The sequence below is a fragment of the Haemaphysalis longicornis genome, unplaced genomic scaffold (genome assembly GCF_048455015.1).
Source record: "Haemaphysalis longicornis isolate Haplotype H1 unplaced genomic scaffold, Haemaphysalis longicornis Haplotype H1 scaffold_1, whole genome shotgun sequence".
Lineage (NCBI taxonomy): Eukaryota > Metazoa > Arthropoda > Arachnida > Ixodida > Ixodidae > Haemaphysalis > Haemaphysalis longicornis.
The window spans coordinates 48,957,211-48,980,212 of record NW_027526203.1 but is presented as its reverse complement, the minus strand read 5'-3'; the positions used below and the strand labels follow the sequence as shown (position 1 = coordinate 48,980,212).

At 49.6% G+C, this 23,002-nt stretch overlaps 1 protein-coding gene across 1 annotated transcript; it reads right to left on the bottom strand.

Annotated features, from left to right (window-relative positions):
- Positions 1–7,834: 7,834 nt before the first annotated feature.
- On the bottom strand, positions 7,835–19,466 carry LOC144168783 (uncharacterized). The gene is made up of 3 exons (XM_077697776.1): positions 19,289–19,466; positions 10,283–10,499; positions 7,835–8,002 (listed from the first exon to the last, which is right to left on the bottom strand). The coding sequence occupies exons 1-3, from the start codon at positions 19,294–19,296 to the stop codon at positions 7,835–7,837; spliced, it is 393 nt and encodes a 130-aa protein (XP_077553902.1). The 5' UTR covers positions 19,297–19,466.
- Between the last annotated feature and the right edge of the window lie 3,536 nt (positions 19,467–23,002).

Sequence of the window (23,002 nt, the reverse complement as noted above, 5' to 3'; positions counted from 1 at the left end):
CTGAGTGCCTGGACTCATTCTTCCGCCTGCGCTGGAGGGCATGCATGGACGGCCCTTCCGGCGCGCCACGTAGCGATGGCGAGAATAAGAGACCAAGCACCGACGAAGCAGCCGCTAAACCAACGCAGGTCATGGGGTTGGATTGCGCTGAATCGCACGCTCACGCGACCGAGCCTGCGCTGAGCGATCAAGCGCAGGCGATGCAGCCATTTCACCCTCGCATAGTCACGTGGTACCCATCTTCGAGGATGCAAGCCAGCGAAGCGATAAAAAAAAATTCACAGCATATCCACGGGGTGAATGATCATGAGTGGGCGAAGCTCCTGAGGGGAAATCATCGGTAAAACCGTGACTCTTCAGTGAAAGTTCGCCCACTACATCTGTGTCCGAACGTAACGTCTAGAAAGTCTCGCTTAAACCGCGCGTCGGCACCTTGGGGCTGAGCTCGCCTGATGCGTTTTGCAGACGCCTCACGAGCTCTCACTGCATAGGGGTCTGCCTGCCGATACGCGCGCTTTCTCGCCGCTTCCCGTTCTCTGACGTTTTGGAGATCCTCTTCGCGCCGCAGCCGTGCCGCTTTGCGTACGGCAGGGTCCTCGCGCCGTTGCTGTGACGCTTGGGCCTCTCGTTCTCGAACGCTGGGATCTTGGCGGCGGCGTCGCGCAGTCAGACGACACGCTTCGGCCTCCCGCTCTCGTACGGCAGGATCTTGGCGGCGGCGTCGCGCAGCTTCACGGAGCGCTTCTGCCTCGCGGGCTTGCACATCTGCAGCCTTATCCATCGGGCGACTCCGAGCGCGCGCCAACAGCGAACGGATTTTATTACAACGCTCCCCGCCATCTAGTAAACAATCCAAGAACTAAACTAGAGGTAGCCACGCCATCTAGTAAACAATCCAAGAACTAAACTAGAGGTGGCTACATACATACGTCGAGGATGGAGAGACCCACGCCCTAAGGAGCTTCGCCCCTAAAAGGAAAGGCGGTGCTTGCTTGCTGGCAGCTGAAGGTCACTTGCGACGCGATGGTAAACAGGCCACCTATCTTTTTGCTTTGCTGAAAATCATTTGAAAAGACGAGTTTCAGTTACCCCTGCTGTGTAACTACCCCTCCTTTCTCCTCCTCACAACCCTCACGCTCTTCACCTTCCCTTTTACAACTGACATGATGGGTATAATTTTGCGTTTTTTGTTTTTTTTTCTTTATTTTTCTTAGACATCTCTAAGAGGGAGCCGAGGCTATTGGGTAGCAGATTTTTTAGTGGTGCCCCTAGTGGTACCAACGAGAAACTGAATAGAGGGGAAACAAACCAGGCAATACAGGCTTTTTCACATGAACTGCAGAACGATATTTAGCCATTTATCCAATTGTAGAGAGCACTTTTGAGTATATTTTGAACTGAAAGAATTACTCTAACTGTACACATTTCCCGAGAAGATTTTGCTCGCTGTTTTACAGCGTTTTGTCCGCACTAAAACCCCACTTCCCTAACATTGAGCCGTCCCTCTACGAGAGCTGCCGCACTCAGTCATTCTTACAATGGCTATGAGAATCCGTACAGCTGCTGCACGAGAAAACTTACTAAAAGAAGAAACAGAGGAGCGAAGTCTCCCACGTTGTTTAGTTCTCGACGTTCGAATGAAATTCCAGTTCGGTAAGAAACTGCATTCGCGTCAGTGTGCTGGTCCCCCGACCGGTGCAAAATTTTGTCTCCCCTACTGAACATAGTCTCACCCAGTAGACGCTGAAGGCTGCAGAGTTATAATACCTTCACAGGCTTTCGCACACTATTCGCTCTTTCCAGCGACGCTAGTGACGCCGCGCGGAATTTGTCCCAAGCCGGGAGACGGTGATCGGCGGACCGGTCGCTCCGGCGGAGGCGGTGGCCGGCAGCATCCGTGCGGCCTCGCAGAAGCGAAAGGAAAATAGTAATCGCAATGATAGTAATCGACAATGCCGTATAAATAATCGGAAAATATAGGCTGAACGAGCTTCCGTATTCTCTCAACTTTCTTGAATCTATAGAAGCTGTGGCTAAATGAAAGAGTTTTGGGCCTGACCGATGTCTGCTGCGGAGAAAAACGAGTCTTTCGACGCACCCATGTGTACGTGCCGCTTAAATTATTCTTTGCTGAAACTGCTGCCACATTTAATAGTTCTTGGCTGTGAGGGCGCTGTAGGCTTTTTGTATAACCTCGTGACCGTCTTTCTCAGTGTCATTCGCTGCCGCATAATGTGCCAACCGATCTTCGCTTATGTGTTCTTAAATTGGCTCAATTTCACTGCTTTCAAATATATAAGCAGCAGACATATAACATATGCAAAACATATAAGCAGCGGAGGCTGTCCAATGCGCTTGCTTTTATTTTCAATAAGGAAACAAATGAAAACTTTTTGCAGGCGAAGGCGGGCGAAGGGATGTCTTTATTGAATAATGAGAGAATATGTAAACAGTTATGTTCAAGCCAGATGTTTTAGCAATGACAAAATTAAAACTTTGAGTCTGCTAGTTCAAATGCGAGCTCTTGAATGCATTTGGCAGCCCCAGTTCTTGTTTTGGTAATAAGAATAGGAGCACTTACAAATTTTCCCGGCAGTCAAGACAACATAACGTAATTTCAGCCAGGAGATTTCTCCTAAATTATCGCAAGCCAAAAGCGCACCTGTAAAGTACTGCCTATATTTTCATGAACACTTCCATATCACACACCAGTGTATGCTACATGCACGCGTAAATACGTAGACTTATATTATTTTTTTCATATAATGCTAACACGTCCGTTTGTATACCACTTGGTAGCGTCGTCTTCACGGTTTTACTGCCCAAAGTCATAAATAGTTTTTACTACACCTAAGTACAGCACCGCAATATGCTCATATGGCCCGCGCATGGTGCGCATGAGCTTTTGCTTAGCATGCACACGGGGAAAAAATGAACACGCCTAAAGTAGAGCGTCCACTGAGTGACGTACACTGCAATAATGTCCCAAAACTTAGCGTTACACCTTATGTAGCAGCTTGCTTTCCCAATGAGGCGCGATTGTTTTCATACCACTGCAGTGCGGCCTGAGCCACGCAGAGCGGATTGCCTCGCACGCAGCGCTTTTTACACCGCAGCAGACACCCTCAAACTAATCGGATGTTGTCTCGCAGTTAGCAACGTTTTATTAGCAACTTTTATTTTTTGACAAAGTAGTTGTTTCGAGCGGAACTGCGGGCTTTCATGCCGCTACTGATGGTGGCACGCATGTTGCTACGGGGGCCCGATCACTGTCTCGTCCGCCATTGCCGTTTTCCGCAGCGACACCTGTAGGGGCTCGAAAGAGCGGATACACGTGCAAATACGCATGACACTAACCTGGTTATATACGCATGAAAATCTACGCTAAGCTCGCTAATCGCGCGCGGCTGTAAGAGCCACTGAACTGCCGTAACGGCTGCCGGCGCTTTCTTCGCGTGCTGTCGTTCAGGAGAGGGGAACAAAAACAGCAGTGACCTCCCGGTTTTTTGTGTTTGTATTCATTCTGACCATCCAATGAGCGCAGAGTGCTGGGCATTCTCCCGTGGCGGGCACCTACACGGAGGCGGCCACATGGACTGTCGACATGCGGGCCCTCCAGACGGGTCTGCGCCACATCGACCGGCTGCAGAAGTCCCTGGATGGGGCTGCCCAGCTGCAGCGGCTCCGTGGCCGGTCCGACTCGCAGATGGGCATGCTGCTGCGGCTCTACGAGGAGAACATCGTGGTACCGCAGCGGCCCCGTCTGGAGCCGCCTCTGCCTGCCACGGGGGAGGCCCTGCAGATCGCCACAAGCGCACCACCCCCCACGCGGCCATCTACCAGGAGGTGGCTGCCCTGCTGCAAGAGGGCGCCAGCGGCCGCCTACACGTCTACACGGACGGCTCGGTGCTGCCCCACACGGGCACCGCGGCAGCTGCCTGCACGGCTCTCACGCTTGGCGCCAGCCGAACGTGCCGCCTGCCCTTCCCTGCGTCGTCGAACACTGCGGAGCTGGCCGGCCTGCACATGGCTGCGGACCTGCTGCTTGAGCGGGCGGGCTAGGACAGCCAGGCCCTGGTCCTGATGGACTCGCGGCCTGCTCTGCTGCGACTTCGGGGAGGCAGACCAGCCGTCCAGCTCCTGCGGGCACGTGGAGACGTCGTTGGCGGCCAAGCTGCACGCAGTGGCCTGTGGCCGCTGCGACGTCCGTCTCCGTCTGCAGTGGCTGCCGTCCCACATGGGGATCCCGGGGAACGACGAGGCCGACGCCCTGGCCAAGGGTGCCCACCAGCAGGTCACCCCTGTCTCCCTGGACGTCACAGCGTTCGACGCTGCACGCCAGCAGCTCACCCAAAAGGCCCTCGTCATGCACCCAGACCACCGAGTGGTGAGTGGCCAGGCCCCTCGGGTCCTCCCGGGGTGTCTGAGCAGGGACGCCCGCAGCCTGCTGCTCCGGTTGCGGCTGAACTGCTGTGACGTGGCAGCCCGACTGCACCGCCAAGGCCGCTGCGCCTCCCTCACGTGTGCCCACTGTCCCGAGCCTGAGACGCTGGAGCACCTGCTATGCTCCTGTCCGGAGTTTGCGGCACAGCGGCGAGTGCTGCAGACTTCGATCCAGCGTCTGGGGCTGCTCACCAGCGCATGGAGAGCCTGCTATTCCCAGCGGGCCCCGACGGCACCCGCCGTGATGCCTTCCGCCTCCTGGAGGCCACCGGACTAAACCAACGCCTGTTGACGGTAGTCTGCTGGACGCGCCATTGCTGCTGCTTCACCAAGATTCATGTCGAGGCTCCTCGCTTTAGTTACTCGCCCACCTATCTCTTTATCACCCCCTTTCTCCTCTCTAATCTTTATATCCGCCTCCCCCGCCTCCCCACAGCACTGGGTTGTATGCAGGTGAGCCCCCAGTTGGGCTCAATAATATTCCCAGTGCACTTCCTTTCCTTTTCACAGAACCACATAGTAGTAGTAGTAGGGGAAAGACAAGAGAGGGGGGATGGAGGCGGCCATTTCCCCCTCCGTATCGTTCCCTGCCTCAACGTCAACTTGTCTTTCTTTGTAGGCATTTATTTACAGACAGCCACGGGTCGCGTGATTGTTTAGACCAGTGGTTCTCAAATGGGGTTCCGCGGATCTCAGGGGGTCCGCGGGAAAATTTGAGGCGTCCGCCAGCTTCCCTCAAAACATTTCCATCCGCCGCTCTTTTGTTGATTTTGCCAGTACTTTCTTGCAATGCAAAAACGTGGCTTCGCCGCATTACATGTACGCTTAGTTTGTTCGTGTAGTGCATATTTTAACACCTTCTTTGTGCACAACACCCCAGCTCTCAGAAAAAAAAAGACACATGAAAGGCAGCATATCGGTCTTTGCAAGACTTTTAGATTCAAGAGCGAATTTTGTACCATTATGAGGCGCATCGTCATTAACGTCAAACAGAAAAGGCGGGCATCGGATAAGTGTGTGGGCGACGAAAGCTGCAAGTACAAATTGTTTGGAATCATGGCAATCGTGGGGTCCCCCACCACTTTCGCAATCCTGAAAGGGGTCCTCGGGGCAGACATGGCGGAGAACCACTGGTTTAGACCAACGAGTGTTGGTGTCGGGGCGACAGCTTCTGTTTGAAACGTATTGGTTTTCTCGACGTGTTAAGACTGCGCGGGAAATGTGCGCTTATCGCTCATTGAGTTAGCTCGTCTGTGTCGGTGTGCAGTGTGTCCCATAGAGTTATGAAACTCTATGGTGTGTCTATCTCGCGGTCTGCCTTCAATTAACTGTGCATGGTCAATCACTGTGGGCGTGTCAGCTCGCCCGTCTTATATGCGCTGCCGGCTCTCCGTGCGACGACGTCTAATGACCATTGGATACCGATTCACACAACAGAGTGTGGGGTACGTGTAGCGCTGCCTATTTTGTGCGGATTACGGGTCGTCCGCGCTGGGAGCGTGTTTTGCGTTGCTACCTGTAAGTACGGCGGTCCTGACTGTGGCGCAACAGGTGCAAAATTAAAAAGAAATCGTTCTGTGGTATGGTGCTATGCTCGTTCTTTTTTTTTTTTGTTGTTGGTTCGCGGAGCCGTATCCTGGCATTTCTTCATCAAAGCTTTCATCTTGGAAACATCAGCTTATTTAAACGGTGGCCTGCGGCGTGAGCGTTGCAGGTGACCGGCGCTGATGTTACTTGTACGCGTTTTTAAAATGAACGCGTTTTTAAACCACACTAACGTACATTGTTTTGAAGTGAAGGTTGCTAGCAAAAAATGTTTTTAGAGCAGCTTTTAGCATGTTCAAGTTTCCTTTCGGCGTAGCGTGCACTGTGGGGTAGCAATCGTCTTCGCAAGCGGGCCTTATAAATTGCCGCACTGACTCGCGCCTCAATTCGTAGGTATGGAACTTACTACGTACACACAGCGTTCATCAAAAGTGACCTAGAGCCAAACTTCTTTTGTGCCCGGTAAGGCGGAACGTTCAATAGGAATTCTCAAAAAACTTGCACCTTTCGGCGGCTAGTCGTGTTCACCACGGGTAAATTGGCCGACGGAACAGCTGTTCTTTGAAAAAAGTCAGTCTTTTCACCGCCGCCAATGATTGAAAAGCCTTTTGGGTCGGCTTTTCGTGTCTGAGGCTATTTCTGCGCTGTTAATATAATTTCTGCCTGAGATGTGCCTGAAACACTCTGTGCTGTACTACAGACCGAGTCCAACGTTCCTTCAAAATTTCAGCTTTGATATCCAGAGCTTGCATTGGATTTCCGGCGGCAGAAAGCAATGCAGGCTAATGCCAGATGTGTATTTCGCAGATTTCCACTGCCCCACTACGCATAATTTTCCCGTACTTCGAAGGAACCTTGTTTGACCGACTAGTGCCCTATGGAAACCCATGTATTTTTGTCGTTTGTTTCCCGTTTATAGAAATTTGACGGTGGCGCCCCCTAACTGAAGCGGTGCCACCCTATAGGACGATCTCCTGGCCAATAGGCGGGCATCGCCTGACGGGGCCCCGGCCCCCTTACATATGTGCGGAGCCCTTTGGAGGCCCTGCTAGTCGCCGTAGCTCAACCGCGGTCACGGTAACTGGCCACCACAGTCACACGGCGTCACGCCCCCAAAGAGAGTCACGCGGCGTGAAGCACCCAAACAGAGGCTTTGAAGAGACACCCGCTTGTCCCTTGATTCAGCCTTCCGTCCAAAAGTTAAGAGGGTACACGAAATGAGTATATAAGCAGATGATTAAAAACTCCCAGAACTGCTTGCAGTGGCCATAGATGTGCCCAACATTTAACGGAACGAAAACTGCGGGTACATTCGAGGGAAAATTTATACTGGCCGCGTTCATTAAGTTCATTAACAAATTGCTTTCAACCACAATATTAACCTGTATGAATCACGAAGCAAAACATTGCACGACACAACTGTATCAACACGTCCTTACCCAGACAATTGCACGGAAGAGAAGGGAGTGTTTGTAATTTGTGATTTTGCATTCTTCTTCATTACCTTAAACAAATTGGAAAGGATAGCAGTGTTATCCTTCAGGCTAGCTTGGGTCTGTCTGTTTCATGGTGGCATTGTGACGCTGCGGGAAGCGTCAGAGGAGTGTCATCGTGTGAATTGTTATAAAACTGACTTGTAGTCGACCATAAAGGCGAAATCAGAGAAAACTTCTATTTAGTATGTAGTCGCTTGAGCGCACCAACGACGTAAGCACAATTTCTTTCCTGATTGTTTAGCGCATCCCCATGTCTCGTCAATGTCCAAAATCACTTCCAAATTTCGTGTTCTCAAATAAATCTTTCTCGCAGCAGACGAAAAATCCGATCAGTCACACAACATTGTTGCTCACCCGAACGACGGCCGCCTGGAAGCAGCCAGTCCGGCGCTGCTCAACCCAGCCCCCCTTCCGTCCTTGTGGGACGTTTCGGTCACTCCCCAAGCCTGGTGTGCCAGCTCCTCCGAGTCGGGGGTCACGTGGTCCCAAAGAGCTTCAGCATAGGCAGCACCTGGACCCTGAAATAAAGAGCAAAAAAGTTGTCACATGCTATGCATTTGACACCCATGAAGCAGACAGGCTGCATCGCCCTAAGGTAAGGTCTCAGTGCGTGTCGTTAGAGTCGATGCTGCTGCCGCAGTTTAGATGCGACCTAAATGATTGGTAACCTCCTGTTTCTCCGCTGAGCCATATCTCCAGGGGTTCCAGTCTAATCCAGTTGCGTCAAAGCGAATCAAGCAGTCGACCACCACCAAGCTGCGGGTCCTGTGGTGTCACTAGTATAGACGAAAATGCTCGCAGTCCTCTGATCACTTTTCATTGCCGGTCGATTTTGCGTGCACATGTACGGCGCTATTTCTTTCCGGAGTCTGGCACGATATCATTTCTGAGCTGAAATGGTTTATATCCCCTTGATAAGCGCTTAATGTGGGTAGTGGCTACGCATTAGAAATGTTCCCCCATCCGCGAACAGAGGTAACGTCCCCGAGCCCAGCACAGGCCCGACCACACACTGCGGCCTCTTGATCTTGTACGGGTGCGTCTACTGCGGAAGCCGCATAGGAGGCTGCAGATACCGAATAAAATGTAGCAGCTAAAATCTTCAAAAACGCCTCGTAAGCTAACGAGAAAACGTCAGGAGATAAAACTCAGTAAGCGATCTTGTGCCGAAACCACCTAGAATTGCGCTAGTTTTCGCAGGATTTAAAAAAAATCCTCGAACACACAAGGTATTGCAAGAGTCCTTATCCCGGACACCTCGTCCGGCATGCGCGCTTTACCGTTCTGAAGCTTCCACCCTCGCCTGTGGCAAGCCATTGGCAACGCCAGAGCGTACTCGCCGCACCAACTGCTGTATTTTATCAAATGCGCCTCACAGATATGTGGGGAATGACACCTCGTTGCATGCGAAACAGTAGTCGCGTGACCAAACTAAACCCAAAGCCAAGTGTTAAGGAGGGCGACCAGGCAGCCACTGCGACGTGCTGCACGTGCAGTACCGGTGCCTCTCCAACGTTAAGGCACCTACTGTGGGACTGCCCCGGCCTTTCGCCGCTGAGGAACAGGCACAAGGGCGCCGGCGTTACATCATTGGAAGAATGGACAACCCCGCCCCCTCACTTGGACGCCGCGAGCACGATCCTTTCTTTGTGGGAGTTCGTGCGAGCGGCAGACCTGACCGGACGACTCTGACGGCCGCCCCACTCCCTTTCCCTTCTCCCCTCTTCCCCAACTAGGCTACCAAGCCCCCCGTATCGTTAATAAAGTTTCATTCAATCGACCAGATTTAGGGGAAATCCCCAAGGTGGAGTAAGTTTCTGCGAAGGAAAGTTTGACATCCACCTCAATGCAGCCATACGGCTACAAAAGAAAGCTATGCAGCTTTCTCAGAAACTTCGCAGTTGAAGAAATATTCGTCCTGAACCACAACGAATTTTCTTTGGCTTTAAACAGCTCTGCTGCTAGAAACCAATCTCCGAAGTCTTATCTCTGTTGGCTACGTTATCTCTGCATGGCTGCTGAGCTCGACAGCTCAGGGCGAAATCAATCAATCAATCAATCAACCAATCAATCACTCAATCAATGAATCAATCAATCAATCAATCAATCAATCAATCAATCAATCAATCAATTATTCAATCAATCAATCTGCCTTTCACTGCACTGTGCATAAATACATCTGCATGGTGCTTTACAGGTCAGAACCCAGAACTCAAGGGTGGGTTGTGCAAGGGGGCCTAGCGATATACGAGGTACTGACATACTGTTTGAGCATTTCTAAGCAAAAATAGTCTCCTGGACTGTGGTATTCATGCATTGTGTTTGTACGCAGCTGCCACACTGCGCTTTCAGATATAGTGCTCTAGTCCTGTTTAATGGCTTTAACATCACTGACCGTCATGCAGTGTGTCAGACACAGGACTGCAAGCACTGAATCTTTAAGCAAGTCACACATGCATAGCCATGGCCTAAACAGTAGAGCACTTGCTCGGGGAGGAGTGGTCCTCTGAGTTATAAGAAATGGCCGACGGAAATGGCACCAACCCTGAGAGCATTCTCTCTCTCACTCTGTCTGTCTGTCTGTCTGTCTGTCTGTCTGTCTGTCTGTCTGTCTGTCTGTCTGTCTGTCTGTCTGTCTGTCTGTCTGTGTGCGCGTGCGAGCTGTTCGATAGGAACAATGTTCGTGACAGTTTTATTCTTAAATGGTCAAAACACGTCCTCTTTTGGGAGACGGCTTCAGAGGAGTGTAGCTTCTGTCTGATCAATCGGAGGTTTCCCATGTCCATACGCGCGCATACCTGATGCGGCGTGGAAGACTTGGAGGCTCGGTACATCGAGGGACGAGGCTGGCTCCACGGAAAAGTGAAGGCGGGAGGCGCTGCGTCCCCCGTGCGCCGGTGCAGGATGGAGCCAGGCGGGTTAGAGGCTGGAACTGCGTTGAACACGTCCGCCAGCCGCGGCCAGCACTCGACTGGTAAAGAACGCGAGCTGGACGACGCCACCGCTCCAGACCCACTGCGAAGGTAACGTGAGGGGAGACATGTATGTTTATACTGTACATGCCAACGAACACTCATCACTCTAGAATGAAAGGCTGATTCACGCAAAACGTAGCAGACAAAGCAGACGCCATATATTATGCTCGACTGATCGGTTCGGTAAAATGAAAAACGGTGTAGTTGGTTCAGCGCAGTGAAATACAGAAACAGGCGTTGAGATAGAAGACATGCCCTAAGAATACAGTCATAAGGTGGTTAGAGAGCGTCGTAAAGTGCGCGTTCGCTGTCAGGCAAGATAAGATAGCTTTGCGCGGAGCAGCCAATACGAACTCGAACAACAGGCCGGGGAAACGAATGATAGAAGTCCTGGATGTAGTCAGATGGCGCGTTTGCGTTGGTCGGTACCAACATTATTGCAGCCGCCCGAGACGTCGGCTGCCGGCCAATGTGGAACCTGCATTCCATCGGAATTGCTGTTACACTGTGCGGACGCCTGTCATTCGGTACTCAAATCACAAACAAAGAATCAAACAAGCGCCACAGGGTGACAGAGTTAGAAGTGTTTAAACGTGTATTTTTACTGGCCGTATGGCCAATAAAAGTTAACATCATTGGTGGCGTTGACAGTAAGTGAAAAATCGCCGTTCGCAAAAATTTCCTAGCGCCACCTTGCGGCACCGACTGCCACCCTTGGATTGTAAGACGCTGCCGCAACAAATGGCGTGCGAGCAGGCTGGGAAAATTGTCACCGCTAGGAAAGTTCTGACGCAATGCGAACACGGCCGATAAAGCTATCCCGTTTCCCATTTGACTCGCTTAAGCGTACCCCATCGTTTGTATCAATTGTAATCTCTACATTCTGAATAATTCGGGAACCAAGCAAGTTTTGTGAGCGGAATCTTCAACCCTGTATCGGTTTAATGCGGAGAAGGTACACTTCGAAATGTTCGATTAGTGGACGGTTAGACCGCCTGGGTCCCTCTAACGTATGCGAAATCTCGAAGCACAAGCGTTTTCTTTGCTTCGCCTCCACCAGAGAAGCGGCTGCCGCGACGGGGATCAAACCCACGACATCGGGCTTTGCAGTGCAACGCTTTGGCCTTGCGCCGCCGCGGCAAGTGAGCGATCTTAAGTTATTTGAGGGGCGTTGAGCAGCAATGTTCGCTCAGCTGATGGAAACCTGGCCTCAGATTAGCGGTGTTTATTCTTCGTGTAGAAAAGAATTGTGGTTTCCCAAAAATGTTCAGGTGGTGTTTGACGTATTGCTATCAAACAGTAAAAGTATTAGCGTGGCTCGATACCAAATAAAACTGCATTCGCATGGAGATGCCCTCGGATCGATGTATGGACAAGACACCGCAATCACAGTGTTGGAGGAGGTGCAGTTCAAGGATGAAGCGCGATTGAGGGAGACTACGGAATGATTCAGATGACCTGCGAGCGCTTGAAGCACGTCTGACTGCTGAAAAAACGCGTGGTTTTGTTTTTCGTTTTTTAGCCTCCACAGGTGTCCAGTTTGAAAATGAAACCCTTGACCCCGTTTTTAGCACCGCAATTCTGAGCCATTGAGCCACGCTGCTGGTACACTGGTTAAACTAGGCACAAGGTTACGACTTATTTTCGCAAAGAGACTGAACAATACTATGGATGCGACCGTCAGAAAACTAGTCCGAAAATTCACCGATACTCGTACGGTTGATCTCTAAAACCTTTCCCGGCTATATTCTGCTAAATATACACAATTGTTCCTTTCGCTTGAAATGATTCCGGGCTGCCCTATACGTGTTGCACTAATGCGGTAAATGGGAGCAGTATAAGGGGTAGGCAACCGGCCCAGAAACGCGCAGTTCAATGCTTTCTCTTTGGCACTAAAGAAAACCAGCAGTCCTGAATGGAAAGAGACGAACATACGGGAGTACCCATTTTTTAAAGGAACCAGTTTTAGGTTGATTCATTTATTGATTGGTTGATTGATGATTGATTGATCGATGATTGATTAAAAAATTGGTTTATTTATTTATTTATTTATTTATTTATTTATTTATTGTAGGGTTTTAACGCGCCGACGCAACCCAGGCGATGAGGCACGCGTAGTCGAAGGCTCAGGATTAATTTTGACCACCTGGGTGCTGGGCGTGCTCATCAACGGCAAAGGCAACAAGGAGAACGTCATGAGAAAGCTGGCAATTGCCAAGACGGCAAGCACGATGCGACTGCGACAGCGAGTGTCAACCAAGAAGACGGGCATGCATGAGGACGGGTTGTCGAGACTGGTACAGTCCTTCGCAATCAGCCACGTCGCCTACACGGCCGCGTACCACAAGTGGACGCAGACCGAAAAGGCCAAAATCGACATCGTGATACTTGACCGAGTCAACGAGTACAAGAAGACTGCTGTAACTAGGTAGCCACAACACGGTATACGAGCTCATCGACGCGCAACTGGAGGCGCAGCGAGATCGGCTATCGTCTACCAAGACTGGCCACACCATTCTCGAGACACTGGGCCAAGGACACCGAACCACGGGAAGACAACTGCAAGAACTCGACGCAGAAATGCGCGCAAACATTCGCATGAGCCCCATACCCAAGAACGTAAACCCAGAATACAACCGAGAAAGGAGGAGGGCGAGAGCCAAGTACATCGTCGAGCAACACGGCGACGACTCAAGAACGAGGTACGTCGATGCGGCTGACTACGGGCAAGGCAGATGCATCGTGGTCCCGATCAACGCAAGAACGGGAAAAATAGCCACGGCAGCGAGCGCAAGGGGCGAGAACGCCACGGAGGTCGAGAAAATCGCCATAGACCTGGCAATGACCGAAAACGACTGCGACACAATATTGAGCGACTCCCAAGAAGCCATCCGAAACCTGGCGAGCAGACGCGTAAGAAGCAAGGCAATGAAGATCATCAAGAATACGGGTACCCGAGAAGACCGCAGGGTGGAAGTTGGGTGGATTCCGGCGCACGCGGGTGAAGGCTCGTCACACGCCCCGAAAAACGACGAGACGGCCCACAGGGAGGCGCCCGCACTAACACACTGCGCCCCCAGAGTGGAAAGCCGCCCCGATTGGGAATGGGGGACAGAGACCAAAGATAGGGCCCGAAGCTACGGCGAAGCACTAAAGGACGCGGGACTGTCCAGAAGAGAATACCTCTCGCCCAATGTGGCGCTGAGCCGCGAAGAGGCGACGATTCTCAGAACGCTACAGACGACGTCGGTCATGTCACCGGCGACACTACAACGCATGTACCCAGAGGAGCACAGAAGCAGCCTATGCTAGACATGCGGGCCGGAAAAGCGGTGGCACATCATGTGGGACTGCGCCACCGAACCAGAAGGCGCGAGCTTCAAAGAGTACCCGGCACGACTACAGGAAGCCATCGAATCGAGAGACAAGACGAAGAGAAGAGTGGGCCATCCAGCAGGTCGTCAGTGCACTCAAAATGTACGGACTCCGTAAAGGAGCCTGCGTCTAGTACGGTAGCGAAGAACATGCGACTACGGGCCGCGTCGGGACGGGGTCCCAACAAACTGCCGCCCACTGCCGGATCGATGTGAATAAAGTCATTTCCAGTCCATTCCAGTACAATTTTTTAACGTGCGCATTTAACATTCTTTTTAACAACGGGCATTTTTGCTTTTCGCCTCCATCGGGAAAGTGGCTTCGGCGGCCGGGAATCGAAACCTCAACCTCGTGCTCATCAGCGCAACGCCTTAGCCACTGAGCCACCGCGGTGGGTGAACCATTTTTAGGTAAGAATGAATGAAGCCTTTTAATGGAAGAAAATGGAGAGAAACGTTAGCTCAGATTTAGGACCAAACCCTTTCCTTCAGAGTACACGTAAAATGTCCTGTCCCTTCTTTTCCGCATTAAAGAGGACTTCTAAAGACGATAGTCTTTCTTGGGCTACTGAAACCCAGAAATTCTGGTCTGTCTGTGACTCGATTCAGCCACCCGGCCAAAGTGATGCGAAGTCTGCGCAATAGTCTTATACATATACTCACAGCGAAATCTAAACGACTAAGTCCGGTTTATCGGTTCATACTTGCCAACATTGGTGGTGCGCCCATTCCATGAGTTTCCCGTACTCATGGAATGGGCGCACCACCGCTAGCTCCACGTTGTACTTTTCCCACTAACACGCGAAATATTCCTTTTTCCTGTACTGACGCTACGAATACCATTGCGGCGAAAGGTATTCTTGTAGCGCAAACCCGCTGGCTCGCGCCTTTTTCATGCAGGCAGGTGCATGCCGTGCAGAGAAGACGCTGTGTGGAACAACGCTGTGAAGTAGTGTCGCTGTACAAATTGAAAAATTTTTTTCTCTGCTAAAACAAAAACTGTTCTGATTAAACTTTCTGAAATAAACTGCAATTATTTGTGCTAGTGAATGGCTTGTATTTGATATTTTTACTACGAGCACGAACAATGCGCAATTTCAAGGTGAATATGGGCCAGAAAGGAGATTTTTCCAAGTTTGACAAACGTTTTCTCGCACATTTCACCTTTTTTCTGTGTAAATATAGTTTTTATCCATTTTCCACAATGCTGAGATACAGCTACAAATGCTTCATTGGCTGAGAGAATGTGCTCGTATTTGCTAAAAATGTTTGAAATTACTCGACATCGTGTATTTTATGAATGGCGTAATCACAGCAAAAAAAAGGAAAAATATTTTAGAAATGCGGCATAGAGCAGCACAGGGTCTCAACATGATGTTCACAAAAAATTGTGGCCATTGCAAGAGAAGTTACTTTTTCATGAATTTTTTCACATACGTAAGTTTGCCTTAAACCCTGGAGGTAAAAGGGCCGCTAGAAAAAGAACAAATTTTTTTGGACAAAAACACTTTCAGGGAGCATTGTGGGCCATGCGAGGATGACCCACAATTTTTACTGAGCAAATCCGTGATGGTCGATTTTACGGCTGGGACGTTTGGCCTGGAATGACCCCTTTGCAACCTGTATGTTGAAGGCACCCATGTCTAATGTGGCGCAGCGGTCAAACATTGTATTATTTTCTTCGAATATCGCATACCGGAATACGCCTTGGAGCCGTACTCTCCTGTCGCCAGACTTTTATTCAAAACATGCAATGCCAAATTCATCACCGGCACATTTGCCATGCCGTGTTAGCGCCTTAAAAGCGACTGAATAGACGCTGCCGTCTGCCTAGAGTGGTTCCAGTTGGGGAGTAATTGACTGGCGCAGCAAAACATGGTCTTTAATAACGGCTGAAACATAAAACATGGTCGTGGATAATGGCTGAGCTTTTTAATAAGATTGCACATGAAAACAATGTATCATTCGTTTATAAAATCCAGTGACCCTTCCAAATTCGCTGAGTTTGAAAAATTTAGAAACAAGCTTACTACAGAAATAAACAAAGCTAAGGAGCAGCACTACGAAAAGCTGTTTTCCCGAATTTGTAATGACCCCAAAAATCTGGCAGGAAGTTAACAATCTTTCAAACAGGAATTCTGGGACTAGTACAGTTCAAATATCCTCGACAGAAGGAAATTAGACTGACGAACAGGCAGCATTAGCTTTGAACGCACATTATTTATCTAGTGGAAAATACACCCCGGTTACTGGTTACCAATTTGAAGAAGTAATCTTGCCTAAACCTAATGTAGCGAATTCTTTAGTACGGTTCCCACTAGTATGGAAGAGGTAGAGCAAATAATAAACAGTTTAAATAACACTGCAGCTGCCGGATGTGATTTATTGCAGCCGTTTCCAATTAAATACGTTGCAGATAACATTTCCCAGCCTTTGGCACACATTTCAATACTATGCTAGAAACTGGTATATTTCCTGACGACCTCAAAATAGGAAGAGTGTGCCCGGTTCATAAAGGTGGAAGGGACAAGACTACAAATAATTTCAGACCAATTTCCGTATTGTCTAAACTGTTTGAGCATGTTATAAGTGTTAGACTGGCAGTATGTATGTGTAAATACATACTGCAACACCCACTAAACGTAAGATAGAAAGCGGCGTTCCCCAAGGTTCAATATTTGGCCCATTGCTATTTAATTTATACGTTAATGACTTGTCGGCAATACCTAACTCCCCACGGTTAGTCATGTATGCCGATGATACTACAGTCGAACACGGATATAACGAACACGGCTATATCGAATTATTGTCTATATCGAACTCATAAATTATCCCCTTGAAAATTCTGTGTAAAAGTATAGGAATTCGTACGTTTATATCGAACCGTATTTTTCCCGACATTGTGTATATCGAACGCCGCGCGAGCTGGAAGGTACTCTTCGGCGGTAGCTGCACCCCCGATTGAGGTTGAGGAGAATGTGGAGGAATGCGCTGGCATGGCGAAGACTGGCTCGCGGAACTAATCCCCCCTACCGCAACAAATTTGCGCTTGCCCAGTCGGGCCCCGCTACCTGCCGCCGTAGCGTTAGCGGACGGAGCCCGGTATGCTGAATCTCTCTAGGCACACAAGCCCGAACGCTCGGAAAATGTGACAATGCGAGGTAGGGATGCCCCGACTGCGCACGTCCTTTTTTTTTTTTTTTTTTTGCGGCTGCGTACGTTCCCCGGCTTGCCGAAAAAGAGTTTTTTTTTCTCTCTCTCTGGGTCTGTCTTCCCCCGATGTCGTCTCGGGAAAGGGAAGAGGGAACGAAGGCGCTGCCGGAATCCTCCTTCTTTTGCATTTTGCTGCTGTTGCTGCTGTTTGGCGAGTTGTCCCGCACCTTTCGGAGATCACTGTTTCTCTCGGAGATGACCATCGCGAGCGCTTTGTTGGAGTCCGTTCAGAGAGCCTTGGAATTGTTACCTTCAAAGTTCTTGTGGTACGTGCGCGCTGTTCTTCTTTTGCCTGCGTGTTGTGCATGGTGTGCGAAGGCGCAGCGTGCTGATGGAATTTTGTAGTTGTGCAGCCTCGAGAAGATCGAGACCAGCTTCTTTAATTTAATTTCCAGGACGAAGAAGCAGGCCAAGGTCAGCGAATTTTTTTTCACGGAAATAAAGCGTCCTGTTGCGTCGTGAGTGCGGAATTAGTTGTCATTCTTGAATGCGACGATCGGTAAGTGCTCGTCCGCCATAGGTGAAGTCTCAGAGCCCATATTTTTTATATCGAATTTTTTATATATCGAACTATTTCGCGATCCCCTTGGAGTTCGATATATCCGTGTTCGACTGTAATATGTTCTTTTCCTCAAGTTCACTTCCTGACCTGGAAATAAACGTTAACAAATACATGGATGTTCTGTCAAATTGGCTAACTTCAATTAAATGTCAGTAAAACTAAATATAATATTTGCGCCAGTTAATAAATAAAATACTAATTTAACGATACTGTTCCGAAACTGTAAAATAAACCAAGCAGAAACCCAGAAATTCTTAGGTATTTGGTTTAGAACTGACCTATCCTAGAATACACGCGTAGAAAAACTGTGTTCTGAACTAAGTAAAACTGTTGGTTGCCTCTTTAAAATCGCATCTCTTATCCCCCTTTGGTTGAAAAAATTGCTGTACTATACCCTATTTTATTCTAACCTATCATACTGCTCTTTGGTATGGGATACCACGACCGCTCATAATTACAATAGGCTTACTATATTGCAAAATAGGTACTCAGAATTTTTGAAAACTAATACGGAAGAATTCGGGATTTAAGAACCCATGATTTATTTTCCAAACACGGTTTGCTTAAAGCTAGTCAAGTATATTATTACAAATTGCTACAGTACTCAGAAATAATAACCTTTACAACCCCTATGGACCTCAGCCAGCGAGTCTGTACTGCCTGCGTGGTAGACTTAGAAAAACACCACAGAACCGTACTAATTATGGCAAACAACATACTGATTTACAGGTACCGTGGCTCTTAAGTAAAATTGAGGAAAACTATGATTGTAGCAGACAGTTGTCTAACAAATTCATTTAAAAATGCTTCTAGAACTTTGTATTGAATACTCTTAATCTGCCTGTTATTGCTATTTTTTATGTCTGTAAATGTATTATTCCATTTAATATATGTTTACTGTATGTATACGAGATGTACCTTCAACAATAATTTGTAGGTTTGCTAGCTACAAGCTATTTTTTTGTATTTAAGTATTCTACAGCTGTACGAGAGAGCTCGTGAATATATGTATTAATCCCCACTCACCTCACCCTACTCACGTTTCGAGTATATTTTTCTGTGTATGAAATTGAATGTTATTGTGTTGATTTCTGTACTGCTGTATTGCCCCGCGAAGCAAGAGCCTCTGTCAGGCTGTAGCCTTTAGCTCTTGCTTCAATTTCTACAATGGGAAAGTGAATAAACTTCAACTTGAATAAACTTGAACTTGAACCCCGAGAAAGCACCCTTCTCCAGTCGGGAGGGCCATTATATCAAATTTTGACCGCTGTATGTCTTTTAGCCGCGTATGGTTAGCCTTGCGGGGACTACGCCCCACGATTAGTGCTTATAGAATAAACCCCTAAAGTTTAACTCCGGCCGATGTCAAGTCTGCGACAACCAGGTGTAGAGGCAAGGACTAGGGTTGGTTGGTAGGTTGAACTGGCCCACTACCCCCCCCTGCCCCCCCCCCCCCCCTCGTCCCCGTCCCAAATATTGAGAAGGATACGCATAGGCCGTAAAATGGCAGCACTAGAATTTGCTACCTTCTTCCCTGACTCGCGAAATGTCGAACTTGCAAGGAAATAAAATCCTCACTACAGTCATATACCACCAATTCTCGGATAAGATCGTTATCAAACAATACGCCGGTGTAGCGCTCACATGGAGAAGCGAATGCGTTAGCCCTCGTTGACTCACCGCTCCATCCTTGAACCGGAGCCAAGTCGTCGGGCCTTTAAGAGGTGGTCAACGCTACCAGTTGACGCCGCCGCCGGTGCCCCACTCTCTTCCGTGCACTCGATGCGGCAGCGACGAAGGCGCGAAACGTGAAGAACAGATGGGCAAGCCTGCGGGGAGACAGCTCGGTCTGAATGTCTTCACCGTGGATGGCGAGGTTCGACGTTCCAGATAATCTCCGCGCGGCAAGCTGGCGCGAGAGCACGAACTGCACGCACCCTCTGGCGGATCGAATGGACCTCACGCTGCCTCACGGCCTGTGTGGAAGAAGATTGAGAAAGCAAAAACGCCGGTCTTTTACTGCAGGATAAATTTTAGCGTCTAAAAAAAGACAATCAATACTCCCCACCCCACATGCAGAAGCGTCCAGAACTCTAAGAAGTGCGGAACACATCCACGGGGTAGAATTCAACTAAACGGGCTTCCAGGTGCACTGGAGACCGAGCCGTAATTAGTATTGCGAGAGTAAAAAAAATAGATGGAAGAGAAAAAAGCCCTAATGAAAGAAAAAGTGGGGGGGAAGACAGAAGGGGGCAGAGGCGGGTGGAGGATGTAAAAATTTTGAAAGGGACAGTGAAGTGATATGTAATCATTGCGGGATTACTAGCGCGAATTGTAGTCTGGAGTCTATAGGCCAACGGTTCGACCACTCTCGCTGCGTTTACGTAACTTCATTCAGTATAAAAATCAATTCGAAAATGCTGTCCTCCTCTCTGCGTCCTGCTTGCCGATTTCACATGACGTTTCGTATGACGTCAAAACAATACGGCTTGCCTTCACCGCGCTACTGCACGGCTTGCCGGCCCTCTGACAGAATCAGTCAGCCCATCGTTCATTCGGCCGGAGGCTGCTACTACTATGCGTGTTTTATTGGCGCAAGGGGACCGGCGGCACCCCCTCAGTTCAAACTAAGTCAAGGCACTCTTGTTCCATGAATAATGTGCCTTTAGCTTGCTTGTTTGTAGACTGTCTGAAGTTCTTAATCCAAGTCGCTTCACACAAGCACACATGCGACGCTTCGCTAACTGGTACGCTAGTAGAAAAAACCTAAGGCCAACTGGAGGAGGGAGAAGAGTGAATGATATTAATATAGGCACTAAGGAAATAAAATCAACCGGAACTTTTATCGTAGCACTTTTTTGCGCCGGTGGAACTAACCCAGCGGTCAGGAGCTTGACCACTCATCTTCAAACAGTTTTCCGTCTAAGGAAACCAGTCGGTACACATGAGATATTGTGGGAATTTGGGGGACGCTTACGGCACGAGCGTTATTCGAGAAATAGCCATCTAAGCTGCTTTAAAAGCTAAAACTGAAAAAAATGTAACCTGTCTATGAATTATATACTGTATATTTTCGCCTCTGACAGCGCTGGCTCATAGCCGAATGTTCTGTCGCACTACGTTGTTCATTTTGCAATTTGCAAGTTCGAATCCCCATAGTGCATGTTTTTTTAAGTTGATTTAGTTGTTTCTGGATCATTTTTTCTATACTGAATTCACCATTTTTGGGCTGTAACGTTCGTTGCTTTACAAGCGAATTCGCAGAACGCATGCAGACTGACACTGACGCGCTGGCGAGTTCTCGTTGGCGTGATGTTGCCATTGGCACCGACTGCTTGCAGGCGAATCAGCCTACGCTTGGGCGGGCGCAAACATGCCTCGTACGGTACAGACACGAGCCAGGTAAGCTCCAAAGGGGGAAGGGAGCATCGCATTTTAAATGTCTGCGCTGACGCGGAGTTCGTTCATCCGCTGCGCACGCCTCGACTAGCGATTGTTACGATTTCAAGCCGTGCTGCCGCATTTTACAACCTAAAACACGGCAGAAGCTCGGTATGCGATTACTCAGACATTGAGAATTCCCAACCAACGATAATGTCGCATGCCAAGCATGTTGCTTCCCAGCAACGAAACGGAAACTGGTTTGAATTCTAATCTTGGACATCGTCCAATCACGGAGAACCTTGTATTAGATGCAGAGCATCTGATTCACTCGCCTTGTCCGTCCGGCGTCGTCGTCGTCGTCATTGGCGTTGTCCGCCCCTCCCCCATTCTCCTCGCCGCGCCAGCTGCGCTCTCCGCCGCTCACCCCCTCTCCTCTCCGATTGCGAACACTCTCTCGCGAGGGGCATTGGATTGGATTCGATTGGATTGGACTGGCTTGGCTTGGCTTGGCTTGGATTGGATTAAAGTGGATTGTGTTGGATTGTGTTGCGTCATAGCCGCGGCAGACACGCTGGGACCGGCGCATGTGCAGTACTTTCTCTTCCGCGGTTTCCTCTCCTTCGGGCGAGCTGCGCATATAACCGGTGTGCCGTTCTCCGGCGAAGCAACATCCACGCTTGGCTCAAACACCTAGAGTCCAGGCCGCTTTACAAGTACGCCAACGTCGTCATCGACTGGAACCGGCTTACGCAGTCCCCTCAACGTTATGCGCGCTATAAAACGCGGTCCCTTCGCCGCTCCGCTTATGCGTCCCATCTACACAGGGGTTCCCGCGAGGGGAGGTGGGAGTTTTTGAATGCAGAGCATTTCTTAGCCTCGCCTCTTCCCAACGTTACTAGATTATTTTCAGTTGTAAAACTGGGCGGCGCTGCCCGGAACCATAGAGAAACTCTATGCCCGGAACCGCCACCGATCTTTCTCTCTGTGGCGCTGCAGTCGCAACCGGCTCGGCAGCCGGGGCGCTCGCAGGCGGTTTCGCTTATGCTTCTCCCTTCGCGTTCCTAGTTCAGCGCTCGGCGCGTACGTTTCATGTGCGTGCGCGGGCGCTTGGGTGGGCGCACACATCTGGTAATTATTACATTCTCGGAAGCAAATAGCTACAATGAACAGCAGACACAATGACATTTTAAGTGCGAATGCACTTCTTAAGCGAGCCTGAAGCGTCCGCCGCCGTCCGCATAGCAACAGCTGCGGGTGCGCGCGCTCCTCGTCTTCCTTGGAAACGGGGGGAGATGGGCGCGCGCTGCCTGGCCGCTGACATGGCACATACCCACGTGGGGGATTGGCCAGGAATCTCCTCGTCTTCCTTGGCAACGGAGGGAGATGGGCGCACGCTGCCTGGCCGCTGACATGGCACATACCCACGTGGGGAATTGGCCAAGAATCGGTCGTGAGAAGGGCTAATGCACCCGCTTAAAGGAGTACTGACACGAAATTTCAAAGCTGAGATCCACTCTAGCAATCAAGTACAACGACAACACAAATAGGTGTCTGTGAATAAATGCATCTTCCTTTCTTTGTAGTTGTGTGTGTGTGTGTGATCTCTCTTTCGCGAACATTACCGAACCGCGCAAATTCAACTCGTGCATTCGCACTTTCACATTCTTCCCCTCGGGGAAATGCGGGGAATTTTTTTCCGCCCCTTGTGTGGTTCTTCCGGGTCCTTTTTTTGCCGAAGAGCAGTACTCGCAGTAGCCGGCGCATTCAGTGCCGCGGTCTCCGGCGTTTCTTGTTCGCGCGGTCTTTCTCAGTAGTGTTGAATGCGCGATGCCGTTCGAGTGGTACGTTTAGTGATTTGCCAGCGACTGTATTCCATTGATGTGGGCCTCTGCATGTGAGGCTGATGCAGACAATGCCGACCTGCTTTATTCCCGGGTGTACCAGTGGCTACAGCAGCAACGATTAAGAGCAACACATTGGACAGGCACTTCTTCTCGGCTTCCAAAAATG

Excerpts from the sequence above, each read along its gene's own strand:
- LOC144168783 (XM_077697776.1), bottom strand. Across the intron at positions 8,003-10,282 it reads AGTCTTCCACGCCGCATCAG|GGTCCAGGTGCTGCCTATGC; the intron begins GTATGCGCGCGT and ends TCTTTATTTCAG.